The 12775-nt window shown below is 57.2% G+C and overlaps 1 protein-coding gene across 2 annotated transcripts in view; it reads left to right on the top strand.

Annotated features, from left to right (window-relative positions):
• The first annotated feature begins 375 nt into the window (after positions 1-375).
• SHARPIN (SHANK associated RH domain interactor) overlaps positions 376-12775 on the top strand; it is a 44996-nt gene continuing 32596 nt past the window's right edge. For both annotated transcript variants that reach the window (XM_077809612.1, XM_077809611.1), the window contains exon 1: positions 376-612. In XM_077809612.1, the coding sequence (XP_077665738.1) occupies positions 376-612 (237 nt within the window). The remainder of the gene's footprint in view (positions 613-12775) is intronic.

The raw sequence follows: 12775 nt of genomic DNA, 5'->3' as shown, positions 1-12775 counted from the left end.
GACTGTGCCCGTTCCCGCTGCCCCAACCCGCCCACTGCCCGACTGTGCCCGTCCCCACTGCCCAACCCGCCCGCTGCCCCAACCCGCCCACTGCCCGACTGTGCCCGTCCCCGCTGCCCCAACCCGCCCGCTGCCCGACTGTGCCCGTCCCCACTGCCCAACCCGCCCGCTGCCCGACTGTGCCCGTCCCCACTGCCCCAACCCGCCCGCTGCCCGACTGTGCCCGTCCCCACTGCCCAACCCGCCCCACCCGTCTCCCGCGTCCCCACCCGCGCCCCGCGTCCCGCGCGGCCCGGAACGCTGCGGCCGGGGCGTGTTTCCAGCCGGCCGGCGCGGAAGTGCGGCGGCCGCTCGGCTCGGCTCGGCTCGGCGGCGATGGCTCTGCCGGGCGCGCCGGCCCCCGGGCCCCCCAGCGGCCCCGCGCCGCCCCCCACCGTGCTCATGTCCGTGCGCGTTTGGGCGGCGCGGCCGCTCGGCCTCCTGCCGCCGCCCGCCGGGGCCTCGTCCGCCGGGGACGCGCTGCTCCGCCTGCAGCTCAGCGTGCGGCCCGGGCCCGCCGGGGAGCCGCTCTTCCGCCTCGCCCTGCGCCACACGGACGCCCGCCGGAGCGTGGTACGGGGGGCCGGGCGGGGGCTCGCGGGGGCAAGAGCCTGGGGGGGGGGCAAGGGGGTCCGGGTGAGGAGCGGGGGTAGGAACCTGGGGGCTGGGCGGGGTATGACCTGAGGGGAGTGGGGGAAGGGGGTCCGCGTGAGGGGGGGTAAGAACCTGGGGGGCTGGGTGGGGTATGACCTGAGGGGATGGGGCAAAGGAGTCAGGGTGAGGGGGGGTAAGAACCTGAGGGGCTGGGTGGGGTATGACCTGAGGGGGGTGGGGCAAAGGGGTCTGGGTAAGGAAGGGAGTAAGAACCTGGGGGGCTGGGCGGGGTATGACCTGAGGGGAGTGGGGCAAGGGGGTCCGCGTGAGGGGGGTTAAGAACCTGGGGGCTGGGTGGGGCATGACCTGAGGGGAGTGGGGCAAAGGGTTCAGGGTGAGGAGGGGGGGTAAGAACCTGGGGGGCTGGGTGGGGTATGACCTGAGGGGAGTGGGGCAAGGGGGTCCGGGTGAGGAGCGGGGGTAGGAACCTGGGGGCTGGGTGGGGTATGACCTGAGGGGATGGGGCAAAGGGGTCAGGGTGAGGGGGGGTAAGAACCTGAGGGGCTGGGTGGGGTATGACCTGAGGGGGGTGGGGCAAAGGGGTCTGGGTAAGGAAGGGAGTAAGAACTTGGGGGGGCTGGGCGGGGTATGACCTGAGGGGAGTGGGGCAAGGGGGTCCGCGTGAGGGGGGGTAAGAACCTGGGGGCTGGGTGGGGTATGACCTGAGGGGAGTGGGGCAAAGGGTTCAGGGTGAAGAGGGGGGGTAAGAACCTGGTGGGCTGGGTGGGGTATGACCTGAGGGGATGGGGCAAAGGGTTCAGGGTGAGGAGGGGGGGTAAGAACCTGGGGGGCTGGGTGGGGTATGACCTGAGGGGATGGGGCAAAGGAGTCAGGGTGAGGGGGGGTAAGAACCTGAGGGGCTGGGTGGGGTATGACCTGAGGGGGGTGGGGCAAAGGGGTCTGGGTAAGGAAGGGAGTAAGAATCTGGGGGGCTGGGTGGGGTATGACCTGAGGGGGTGGGACAAAGGGTTCAGGGTGAGGAGGGGGGGTAAGAACCTGGGGGCTGGGTGGGGTATGACCTGAGGGGAGTGGGGCAAGGGGGTCCGGGTGAGGAGCGGGGGTAGGAACCTGGGGGGCTGGGTGGGGTATGACCTGAGGGGATGGGGCAAAGGAGTCAGGGTGAGGGGGGGTAAGAACCTAAGGGGCTGGGTGGGGTATGACCTGAGGGGGGTGGGGCAAAGGGGTCTGGGTAAGGAAGGGAGTAAGAACCTGGGGGGCTGGGCGGGGTATGACCTGAGGGGGTGGGACAAAGGGTTCAGGGTGAGGAGGGGGGTTAAGAACCTGGGGGGCTGGGTGGGGTATGACCTGAGGGGGGTGGGGGAAGGGGGTCCGCGTGAGGGGGGGTAAGAACTTGGGGGGCTGGGTGGGGTATGACCTGAGGGGATGGGGCAAAGGAGTCAGGGTGATGGCGGGTAAGAACCTGGGGGGCTGGGTGGGGTATGACCTGAGGGGATGAGGCAAAGGAGTCAGGGTGAGGAGGGGGGTTAAGAACCTGAGGGGCTGGGCAGGGTATGACCTGAGGGGGGTGGGGCAAAGGGGTCTGGGTAAGGAAGGGAGTAAGAACCTGGGGGGCTGGGTGGGGTATGACCTGAGGGGAGTGGGGCAAAGGGTTCAGGGTGAAGAGGGGGGGTAAGAACCTGGTGGGCTGGGTGGGGTATGACCTGAGGGGATGGGGCAAAGGGTTCAGGGTGAGGAGGGGGGGTAAGAACCTGGGGGGCTGGGTGGGGTATGACCTGAGGGGATGGGGCAAAGGAGTCAGGGTGAGGGGGGGTAAGAACCTGAGGGGCTGGGTGGGGTATGACCTGAGGGGGGTGGGGCAAAGGGGTCTGGGTAAGGAAGGGAGTAAGAATCTGGGGGGCTGGGTGGGGTATGACCTGAGGGGGTGGGACAAAGGGTTCAGGGTGAGGAGGGGGGGTAAGAACCTGGGGGCTGGGTGGGGTATGACCTGAGGGGAGTGGGGCAAGGGGGTCCGGGTGAGGAGCGGGGGTAGGAACCTGGGGGGCTGGGTGGGGTATGACCTGAGGGGATGGGGCAAAGGAGTCAGGGTGAGGGGGGGTAAGAACCTAAGGGGCTGGGTGGGGTATGACCTGAGGGGGGTGGGGCAAAGGGGTCTGGGTAAGGAAGGGAGTAAGAACCTGGGGGGCTGGGCGGGGTATGACCTGAGGGGGTGGGACAAAGGGTTCAGGGTGAGGAGGGGGGTTAAGAACTTGGGGGGCTGGGTGGGGTATGACCTGAGGGGGGTGGGGGAAGGGGGTCCGCGTGAGGGGGGGTAAGAACCTGGGGGGCTGGGTGGGGTATGACCTGAGGGGATGGGGCAAAGGAGTCAGGGTGAGGGCGGGTAAGAACCTGGGGGGCTGGGTGGGGTATGACCTGAGGGGATGAGGCAAAGGAGTCAGGGTGAGGAGGGGGTTTAAGAACCTGAGGGGCTGGGCAGGGTATGACCTGAGGGGGGTGGGGCAAAGGGGTCTGGGTAAGGAAGGGAGTAAGAACCTGGGGGGCTGGGCGGGGTATGACCTGAGGGGAGTGGGGCAAAGGGTTCAGGGTGAGGAGGGGGGGTAAGAACCTGGGGGGCTGGGCGGGGTATGACCTGAGGGGGGTGGGGCAAAGGGGTCTGGGTAAGGAAGGGAGTAAGAACCTGGGGGGCTGAGTGGGGTATGACCTGAGGGGGGTGGGGCAAAGGGGTCTGGGTAAGGAAGGGAGTAAGAACCTGGGGGGCTGGGCGGGGTATGACCTGAGGGAGTGGGACAAAGGGTTCAGGGTGAGGAGGGGGGGTAAAAACCTGGGGGGCTGGGCGGGGTATGACCTGAGGGGGTGGGGCAAAGGAGTCAGGGTGAGGATGGGGTAAGAACCTGGGGGGCTGGTGGGGTATGACCTGAGGGGGTGGGACAAAGGGTTCAGGGTGAGGAGGGTAAGAACTGGAGGGGTATGACCTGAGGGGTGGGGGTCTGGGTGGGGGCAAGGCAGGCTGGGGGGCAATAAGAACAGAGGGGGTGGGGGGAGACTGAGGTAGGAAGCGGAGGGCCTGGGCGGGGACACTTACTGAGGGAGCTAGGAAGGGGGTAAGCACTGAGGGCTTGGGGAGAGGGCAGGTACTGGAGGTTACAGGGGTTGTGGCCGGAAGGGTCTGAAGAGGACAGTTACCCCCTCCTCTCCAGGGTCAGTCAGCGCCAGCTCCTCCATCCCAGCCCCTCTCTCTCTGCCTCAGCATTGGGGTTTCTGCACCCCGGTAGGGCCCGCCACTCGTCCCACCCCCCCCGAAGGAAGGGGCCCCGTTTGCTCAGCTGCTTTTGAGGCAGGAGTTACACAGGTCTGTGCTGCCCGAACCTGGTTACTGACCCTGCTTCCAGAAGAGGATTTCATGACTGAAATCTCCCATCCTGTGGCTGCTTAGGGGTCCCATGTGGGACTAGCCCCATGGAGCTGATGCCCCCAGCAGGGACCCACCTAGACTGGCCCCCGCTGACCCCCTTGTTGGCAGTGTCAGCAGAAAAGCCAAGGACTGAATAGACCCTGGAGCCTGAATTCTCTTCTCAGCCTTCGGTTCCTCCAAGGCAGGCGAGGCAGCTACTGGGGACCGTGTGGAAGGCAGCTCTGCACTCTCCCAGCTCTGGGGATGATGGGAGGCCTCCAGAGACCAGTGGTGTTCCCCCATCACTGGTCACAAGTGTCCATGTTTACACACAATCTTTACAAACACTTGTCAGGTTTCCCTGTGAGCGTCATGGGCAGCAGCCATTCTCTGCTTCAAGGCTGGGCTAGAAATACATTCCCCCCACCTGTGTATGGCTGTGGATCACGTACAGTAACTCAGGATGAGGCAGCCCTGAGGGGTTCTGCAAAATAATTCAGGTGATAAAGTCGTTCGTCTCTGCTGTGTGTGAGAACAGAGGTTTGTGTGCATTTCTGACTGAGGGGATTGAGTTCCTGGCCGTTGTATAGGATGATGTCTGGTGGGACGGGAATTCTGAAGGGTTGTCTCACCCCCAGTGTACGGCAAGGCTGGTGAGGAGAAGGAGCTGCGTTTGCATCGGAGAAGCAGATTTCTGTTAGGTAAACAGGAATGTCAGCTTTCCCTCTCTTGCCCCTCACATCCTTCTGGGTCCCAGCCTGACATGTATTCTATGTCCGTTCTTATGCCGTGCTCATGCCTGTAGGGTCTGAGTGCCTTGTATGAAACGACATGACCAGCCTCTGTTCTGGGGTGTGTGTTCTCTCATCCTCTCCCCAGGGGAGAAGTGTGTGCAGGGGGGTGCTTTGTTTTGGTAGTTTAAGCATACTCACTGCTCTGTGTCTGCCAGCAAAGGCCGGTTGGAGAAATGTGCCTGACTCTTGAAGTGGAAGGTGGGGAGGTTTAGGATGGTCCGTATGTTGTGGGGGAGTTCAGGCCACAGGCTCAGGCTGGCCCGGAGAAAGTTCTGTCTCCTGCACAGGCGAGTTTTACCCTTATTGCAGAGAGTCCATTGTGCCAGAGGAGTGGAGCTGTCGACTGTGGTCTTCATCCCGGAACGTTAGGCTCTTTTAGCTACGCTGGGCCCAGGCCGTGGAGCACATTAAAGATACGGACCAAGATCTTGGCCATTGTCTTCCATGAATGCCTCAGCCAAGAGGCCAGTGTCCACAGCACTCACCTCTCCTGCTGTAACTCACCTTTCTAACCTCTCCTTTTAACTCTCTGATGGAGGCTTTACTCATTCAGCTCTGAGTGCTGATAGCTGCGTGCTGTCAGAAGGCTCCATCTTCGCTCTTCCTATCCTCTGGGAGCACCGACTTGGACTTGAACTTTCCCAGCTTCAACCATCACATCGTTTCTGTGGAGATGCCACCTGACTCCATCTCCCTCTGCACTGACTGCCTCCTCCTCCCCCATCTCTGCCAGCCCTGGATACTTCAGTCTGAAGAGCTTCCCGAGTTGAACCCTTTCCTCTCTCTTCTGCCCCTTACTCTCCACTGAAACAGCATTCCCAAAGTCTCTCATGACCTCTTCCTAGCTAAAGCTCAGAACAGTCATTTCCTCTCTTTGACCTGTTGGCCGCCTTCAGCTCAGTTGTCCGTGCACTTCTGGAAATTGTGTCCTCCCTTGGCTTCCATGACTGTCTTCTCCTGCTTTTCTAATCACTCCCTCTGCGTGTTTTTTGGGGGATCCTCCTCATCCGCCTGCAGCTTTCTGTGGAAGTTCCAGTGGGCTCTGTCCTTGGTCCCCATCTTGCCTCCCTCTGTACCTTATCTCTGGTAACCTCATCTGCAAACACAAATTCAGCCTCCCCGCTGTATGCTGAGGACTGACATCTACCTCTCTGCCCCAAACCTGTTTCCCTCTATCCAAACTGAAATCTTGGCCTGTCTCTGTGACCTCTTCTCAAGGATGTTGTCAGTAGCTACCGGTGTGGTGCTCTGCTCTTGTTCGATGATCATAGAATATCAGGGTTGGAAGGGACCTCAGGATGTTATCTAGTCCAACCCCCTGCTCAAAGCAGAACCAATCCCCAATTTTTGCCTCATATCCCTAAATGGCCTCCTCAAGGATTGAACTCACAACCCTGGGTTTAGCAGGCCAAAGCTCAAACCACTGAGCTATCCCTCCCCCCAACTGATGATAACAGTCGGCTGCGTGCGTGTTCCCTCTGTGTGCTGCCCCAGCTCTGCGCAGAAGGCTGACACAGCAGACCCCGAGAGAACCCCCAAAGACCACAGACTCTGGTAAGGTACGAAGGCACCTGGCCCGGTTTATTGTCCAATGAAACACAGTAATAGTTCCCTACAGACTCTACAGGACGTACTACGAATATGTGCCCCTGTAATGGACACAGCTCAGTCAGGGGTGGGACACTCCACTGCCCCCTAGGCCGGACCCAGGGATGTATTCTTATACACAGGTACAAACAAGTTACATAACACTCCTGACATATTGAGGTGCAACCCCTTTACGTAACAATGCACCACCCTTCTACGCAGTAAGGTGCTGCCTCTCACCTTGTACACGTTGGTTAGAACAAAACAACTCTATCCATCATCATAGCCTTTTGCCCCTGTCCTTGTTATCTATGTGGATGGTATAAGAATGTTCTTGTACCATTTGTGTATGGCTCTGGTATCCAATGCACTTTAGATATAGGTTTATGCAACAGCATATCCTTATGCAACATCAGCCCTTTCCTTGCCAGCATCTGTGAGCAGGGCCTGCCTCTGGCTCACAGCTTAACTTCGCTTTATGTCAGCAAAGTCTTGACCATTACTTTAGCTCAGGCCTTAGGTCTCATACCGGGCCTCTGATACCAAGGGTTTATTTTTCAGGGCCTCATCTTATTACATTGGCTATCTAGCTGGCAGCTCGAGCTCAACTTGGCTAAAACTAAGCTCTTAATCTCCACCCTTCCCCAAACCCTGCCTGCTACCTCCTTCCTTGATGACTGTGGACAACACTACCATTCTGCCTGTCATGCAGGCCCGTAACCTGGGTGTCATCTTCAACTCAGACCTCTCTCTAGAGCCTCGCGTCCAGACTGTACAGATCATGCACAACATTTCTGCATCATGTCTCTAAGATCCAGCCTTTCCTCTCCATCCACACAGCTAAACTTTTACCCAGGCTCTCACCATCTCCTCTCTCACTGCCGCCTTCTCTCTGGCTGTCACACATGAGGTCTTGCCCTGCTCCTGTCCACTCAAAATGCTGCTGCCAGGATCGTTGTCCCAGCCCGGAGCTCTGACCGTGTCACCACCCACCTGCATGTTTACACTGGCTCCTCCTTCTCTAGCTCATCAACCATACGCTATTTGTTTACATTTTCAGGGCCTTTTGACTGTCCCCATACTACCTGTCACCTCTCAGTCAGTACTGAAAGGTTGAGTCCTGCCTCCAGTCAGCTCAGGATTCCAGCCTCCATCACCCGCTTGTTGAATTTTCAAACAAGCCCCTTCCTGCTTTCTCCTGTGCTGCCCTTCGCTCTGGGGAGGAGCTTCCTGTAAACATCTGTAAAGCTACCTCATTTCCTCCGCCACATCCTTAATGCTCTCCTTTGTCCTGATGCCTACAAAATACTTGACAGGTGGGGCATGATGTGCTGAGAGCACAGCTTATGCTGATCAACGCATAACTCTTGTTGTTTCTTCCTCCTCGTCCGTCAGTCTGTCTGTATCCACCTAATGTCTCATCTTATCCTTAGGTTATAACTCTTTGGGCCAGGGACTCTCTCTTTGGTCTGTTTGTACAGTGCCTAGTGCAGTGGGCTCTGGTCCATGACTAGGGCTCTAGGTGCCACAATGAGACACATAACACTCCCGTGACAGTCTGTCTGTCACTGGGACACGCCGGGGCATCCACCCTAACCGTGGCTCCTGAGGAGATCCCCGTTCAGGGTGACTGCCTCACTGCTGCCGAAGCCCCAAGTCTGGGGGCAGATATGCCCCTCGTGCTGGTGCGTGCACATCCACACTGGCATTCCCATGGGACGTCAGCTGCGAAAGAGCTGAGTCCAGCAGTAAAGGGGGCTTTGGGATTCCCTCTCGTTCTTCCTAAATCCCCCACCCTCAACTCCAGGTGGTCCAGGATGCTGGAGCCCGGGAGCAGGACCACCTCTCCTCCAGCCTCTGCCAGGGCATCCTGTCCACTCTCCCCTCACCTCTTCTCTCTGCTTCCCTGACCTCCTGTCTCCAAATACAATCAAACAGCTTCCTCCTGTTCCCAGAGCTCTGTCTTCCCGCCCTGCTTGCCTGGAACGAGTTAGCCACCTGCCTCCCCTGCACTGCTCTGCTCCAGACCTGGGCTCCTGCCCCGCTCGCCTCGTGCGCACTGCTGTTCGATAGGAAATCGCCCCCGCCCCACTAGTATTGTCATGTTGAGCGCTAATGCGGGCAGAGCAGGTAAAAACGCTTGTGCCCTGTCTGCGCTAGTGCTCCCTCTGGTGGATGTGCACAGGGCTAGTGCCATGGAGGGGTGCCCTAAAAGGGGCAGAGGGCCCCTGGGATTCTCAGTTGAGGGGTGCTTTCCTTTATGCTGTCTCATCTGCCTGATGCTCATCTGCCTCCAAGTCCCTCCCACTCTCTAAGCTCTCCATTTCCATTGGTGTGGGGGGGGCTCTCTGGACACTGCTGAGTGTGTGGAGGCTGCTACAGGAAGTGTGATCTGGTAAAGGCCAGGGCCTCTCAGCTTTCACTGGAAATGTTCCCTAGGCCGGGCAAGCTGAGGTCATGTCACCTTCCCTGCTCTCTGCTGTCTGTGCTGCGTTGGTAGCTTAGCTGTGTCTGTGCAGCCCCTTACCTTCCACGAGACAGGAGCCTGCTCTCTGCTGCACGCCTGACTCGTGTGTGTGCTGGATTATAGAGGGCAAGGGACATCCCCTAGTAGAGGGTGTTGCGGTATTTCCAGTGGGGGTGAATGGAAAGGAGACAAGCTTCATTTTGTACTTCCGCTGGCTCGGTCTCCCCCTCTGATCGCTTACCTGGGGACTCTGGATAAGTTCGCTTCTGTCTGGGGTTGGATTTCAAAAAAGAGCCTTCTTAAGTGAATCCCCTTCCCTACCCCATCTCTTGGCACAGCTGACCTCCAGGGTGGGTGGGTGGGTTTGCGTTAGCAGAACCCTGGCTGGGGGTATTTTCCCTCGGGCTGTAAGGCTGCTACTGGACTGTTATTTACAGGACGAGCAGGGGAGTGCACTAAAAACCCTCCTTTGTAGCATCTTAGGCTTAACAGTGCCCCCCTTTCTAAGCCGAAATGCACAGGCTGAGTCAGTGTAGCTCAGCGCCCGCCCCACAATGGCACTTGGGTCATCTGCCCTTTTAAAGAAACAGGTTTTCCTGGCTTGTGCAACACATCAGGCTGGTGACATTGCCGTGTCAGGCTGCAGGGCAATGAACCTAGCTCCAGTGCTGCAAGCAAGTGGCAAATGACTTTCTCCTCTGCTGATGGGATTGGGAGTGAATGTAAAGACATGTGAGGGCACTTCACGAAAGCCCCACTTCCACTACAAGCACAGCCAGGCTGTGGAACCACCGGGTAACACTCAGACCGGACATGGTTTGAAAGGGTAGCTCACCGCTCCCAGATCTTACCTGCAGCCTGGCCAACTCAGCAGGGCTTCTCTCCTCTCACAGCCAGTTCAAGCCACTCCCTCCAACCACAGGCCCTTTCCTCTCCCATATCTGACCTCTGTCCTGCTCAGAGCACCTGCTAGGTTGGAGACCTGCCCATCGCCTCTTGGGAGGATCCCTGTCTTGGGCCTTTGCCAGGTTTTACAGCCGTCACAACAGACTTTGCTTAAGAGGCAGATAGAAATGATCTCAGGACTCCCTGCCTTTTACAGCACCCAGAGGTGCGCTGGGTCCTTAACGCAGCAAATGGACAGACGAGCTTCCTGCCCCCCAGCGCTTAGTCTCCTCTTTGAGGCAGCTCCAGGAGCAGGTGTAACAAGCAGCCAGGAGGCTGGATGAGGAAGGACAGCCATGTGCTCATCCTGACAGTCCCCTTAGTCATACTGCATGGGGTGTGAATTCTCACACTCCTCAGAGGAGGTCTCCTTCCTGCCCACTCTTCTGTGTGACGGCTTCACTGTAAGGATTCTGCTGCCAAGTGCTGTGCGTGTGGCTGTCATTGATTGCTCTCTCTGGCTTCTCATTGGCTCAGGCACGATACAGCTTCCACAAGTACTCCTTTTCTTTCTGCGAATACAGACTAACACGGCTGTTACTCTGAAACCTGTCACCAAGTACAGGTTTCAGAGTAACAGCCGTGTTAGTCTGTATTCGCAAAAAGAAAAGGAGGACTTGTGGCACCTTAGAGACTAACCAATTTATTTGAGCATGAGCTTTCGTGAGCTACAGCTCACTTCATCACCAAGTACAGTAGCAAATACCCAGGTCACTCCTCCTTTTAATCTCCCCCACCTGCATCCATGGTGGCTGAGGCTCCAGCATTGGGCTTGCATGCAAGAGCCAGAAAGTGAAATGGCCTGGGTCTAATTTCATGGGCCCAACTGAGAAGAAACAGAAAACCCCTGCTTCGTGGATTGCTGGCGGGAGGAATACATTCAAATGTTCAACTCTAGTAACTGTTGGGGCAGGGGGTGTTTAATACAGAAAGTGAAACTTAAAACAGGAAAAGACAGACAATGTCCCTTGAACCTCCTTCGCCTCCCCCATTTTTACATGCAGTATTAAACCCTAACACAGCCAGGTGCCTGCACTGCCCTCCTGTTGTCTTGTCCCTGGTTGAACTGTGAGAGGCAATGCATGGCCTGTTGGTAGATCTGGAAAGCAGTGAGGCCCTGCGGAGCTCCTCTCCCCTTTCTGAGAGAGGCAGCAGGGACAGCCAGCTCTCCAGAGCTGCCTGGCTTTCACCAGGGGTAGCTTTAACCTGAAGTAAGGCTAGACTAGTGAGACTTTCCAGACAAGTTATTTATATTGGGCCATGGCTGTGCATGGGCCGTCAGAGGCCATAGACGTGAGGTCCCTGCCCCCTGGAGTTCAGTCTCAGGTTAGACAGAAGAGAGGATGACTGGACGTGGACAGTCTGACAAACAGGAGACGCTGTCATAGGTGTGGCTAGAACCAAAGAATGGCCATACTGGATCAGACCAATGGTCCATCTAGCCCAGTATCCTGTCTTCCAACAGTAACCGGGGCAATCTGAGTGATCCATTCCGTCATCCAGTTCCAGGTTCTGGCGGTCAGAGGTTGAGAGACAGCCAGAGCATGGGGCTAATAGCCATTGATGAACCTATCCTCCAGGAACTTACCCAGTTCTTTTTTGAACCCAGTTGTAGTTTTGGCCTTCAAGCCATCCCCAGCCAAGCAATTCCGCAGGATGACTGTGTTGTGTGAAGGGGTACTTGCTTTTGTTTTCAACCTGCTGCCTGTTAACTTAACTGAGTGACCCCTGGCTCTTTTGTTAGGTGAAGGGGTAAATCACACTTTTTCTCCACCCCAGGCATGATTGTATAGACCTCTGTCACTTCTCTCCTGGGCCATCTGTTTCCCAGCTGGACGGCGCCAGCCTTTTTAATCTCTCCTCAGACGGAAGCCATTCCATCCCCCTGTCATTTTTGTTGCGCTTCTCTGCACTTTTTCAAATTCTAATATATCTTTTTTGAGATGGGGCAACCAGACCTGCACACAGTGTCCAAGGTGTGAGCATACCATGGATTTATATAGCAGCATTATGGTATTTTCTGTCTTATTATCTATCCCTTTCCTAATGGTTCCTAACTTTCTGTTCGCTTATTTTGTCTGCCACTACACATTGAGTGGATGTTTTCAGAGAACTAGCCACACTGACTCTCAGATCTTTTTCCTGAGTGGGAACAGCTAAATTAGACCCCATCATTTTGTATGTAGAGTTGGGATTGTGCTTTCTCATGTTTGCATTTATCAACACTGAATTTCATCTGCTCTGTTGTCACCCACTGTGATGAGATCCCTGTGGCACTCTTTGCAGTCTGCTTTGGCCTTAATTGTAGCACCCCCTGCTGGCAGAACATGGCACTGCAAACCTCCTCAATTTCTCCTCACCAGGGTTTTCTGTCTGTCTGGGAGATTCACGTGGCTCAGTCACTTGAAGTTCCAGCTCCCTTCCAAAGTAATACAAGTCCAGACAAGCAAAGGTTCTTCTGCCCTGCCTGGGCTTCTTCCCACCCACCTCCAGACTCCGCTCTGGACTACCTTGAAGTCTCTCTGCTCTGGGGTAGAGGGCTGACTCCCAGGCTGCTTCCCAGAGTCTCCTCCTTCTTCCAGCCCTTCCCTCAGGACCTTCCACAGCCACTCAACTTGCCCCCAGGCTTCCTCCTCCTCCAAACTGAGTTCTCTGGGCCCTGTTATGAGGCCCGGGTGTTTCAGGCTGTCACCTGACCCCAATTAGTCCTGGGAGGCAACTAAATTATGGCACAGATGGGGCTAACTGGACAGGGCTGGCCAGCCCCAGGCCTTGTGGCCCTTATAGGGGAAGGCCACCCTGTTACAGAGGGGCCTCGGGATTGGGGGAGAGGTCTCCTCTAAGAGCCACTGCACAGGGCATTTCTAGGTCTCACTCTTTTTAGATGCCTGTTGTGGTTTTGTTGTGCCCAGAGGGTAGCAAATAGAAGTGGCAGTGGGT

The sequence above is a fragment of the Eretmochelys imbricata genome, chromosome 2, assembly GCF_965152235.1.
Source record: "Eretmochelys imbricata isolate rEreImb1 chromosome 2, rEreImb1.hap1, whole genome shotgun sequence".
Taxonomy (NCBI): domain Eukaryota; kingdom Metazoa; phylum Chordata; order Testudines; family Cheloniidae; genus Eretmochelys; species Eretmochelys imbricata.
Note: the sequence above shows the minus strand (reverse complement) of the source record. Positions and strands in the feature narration are given on the sequence as shown.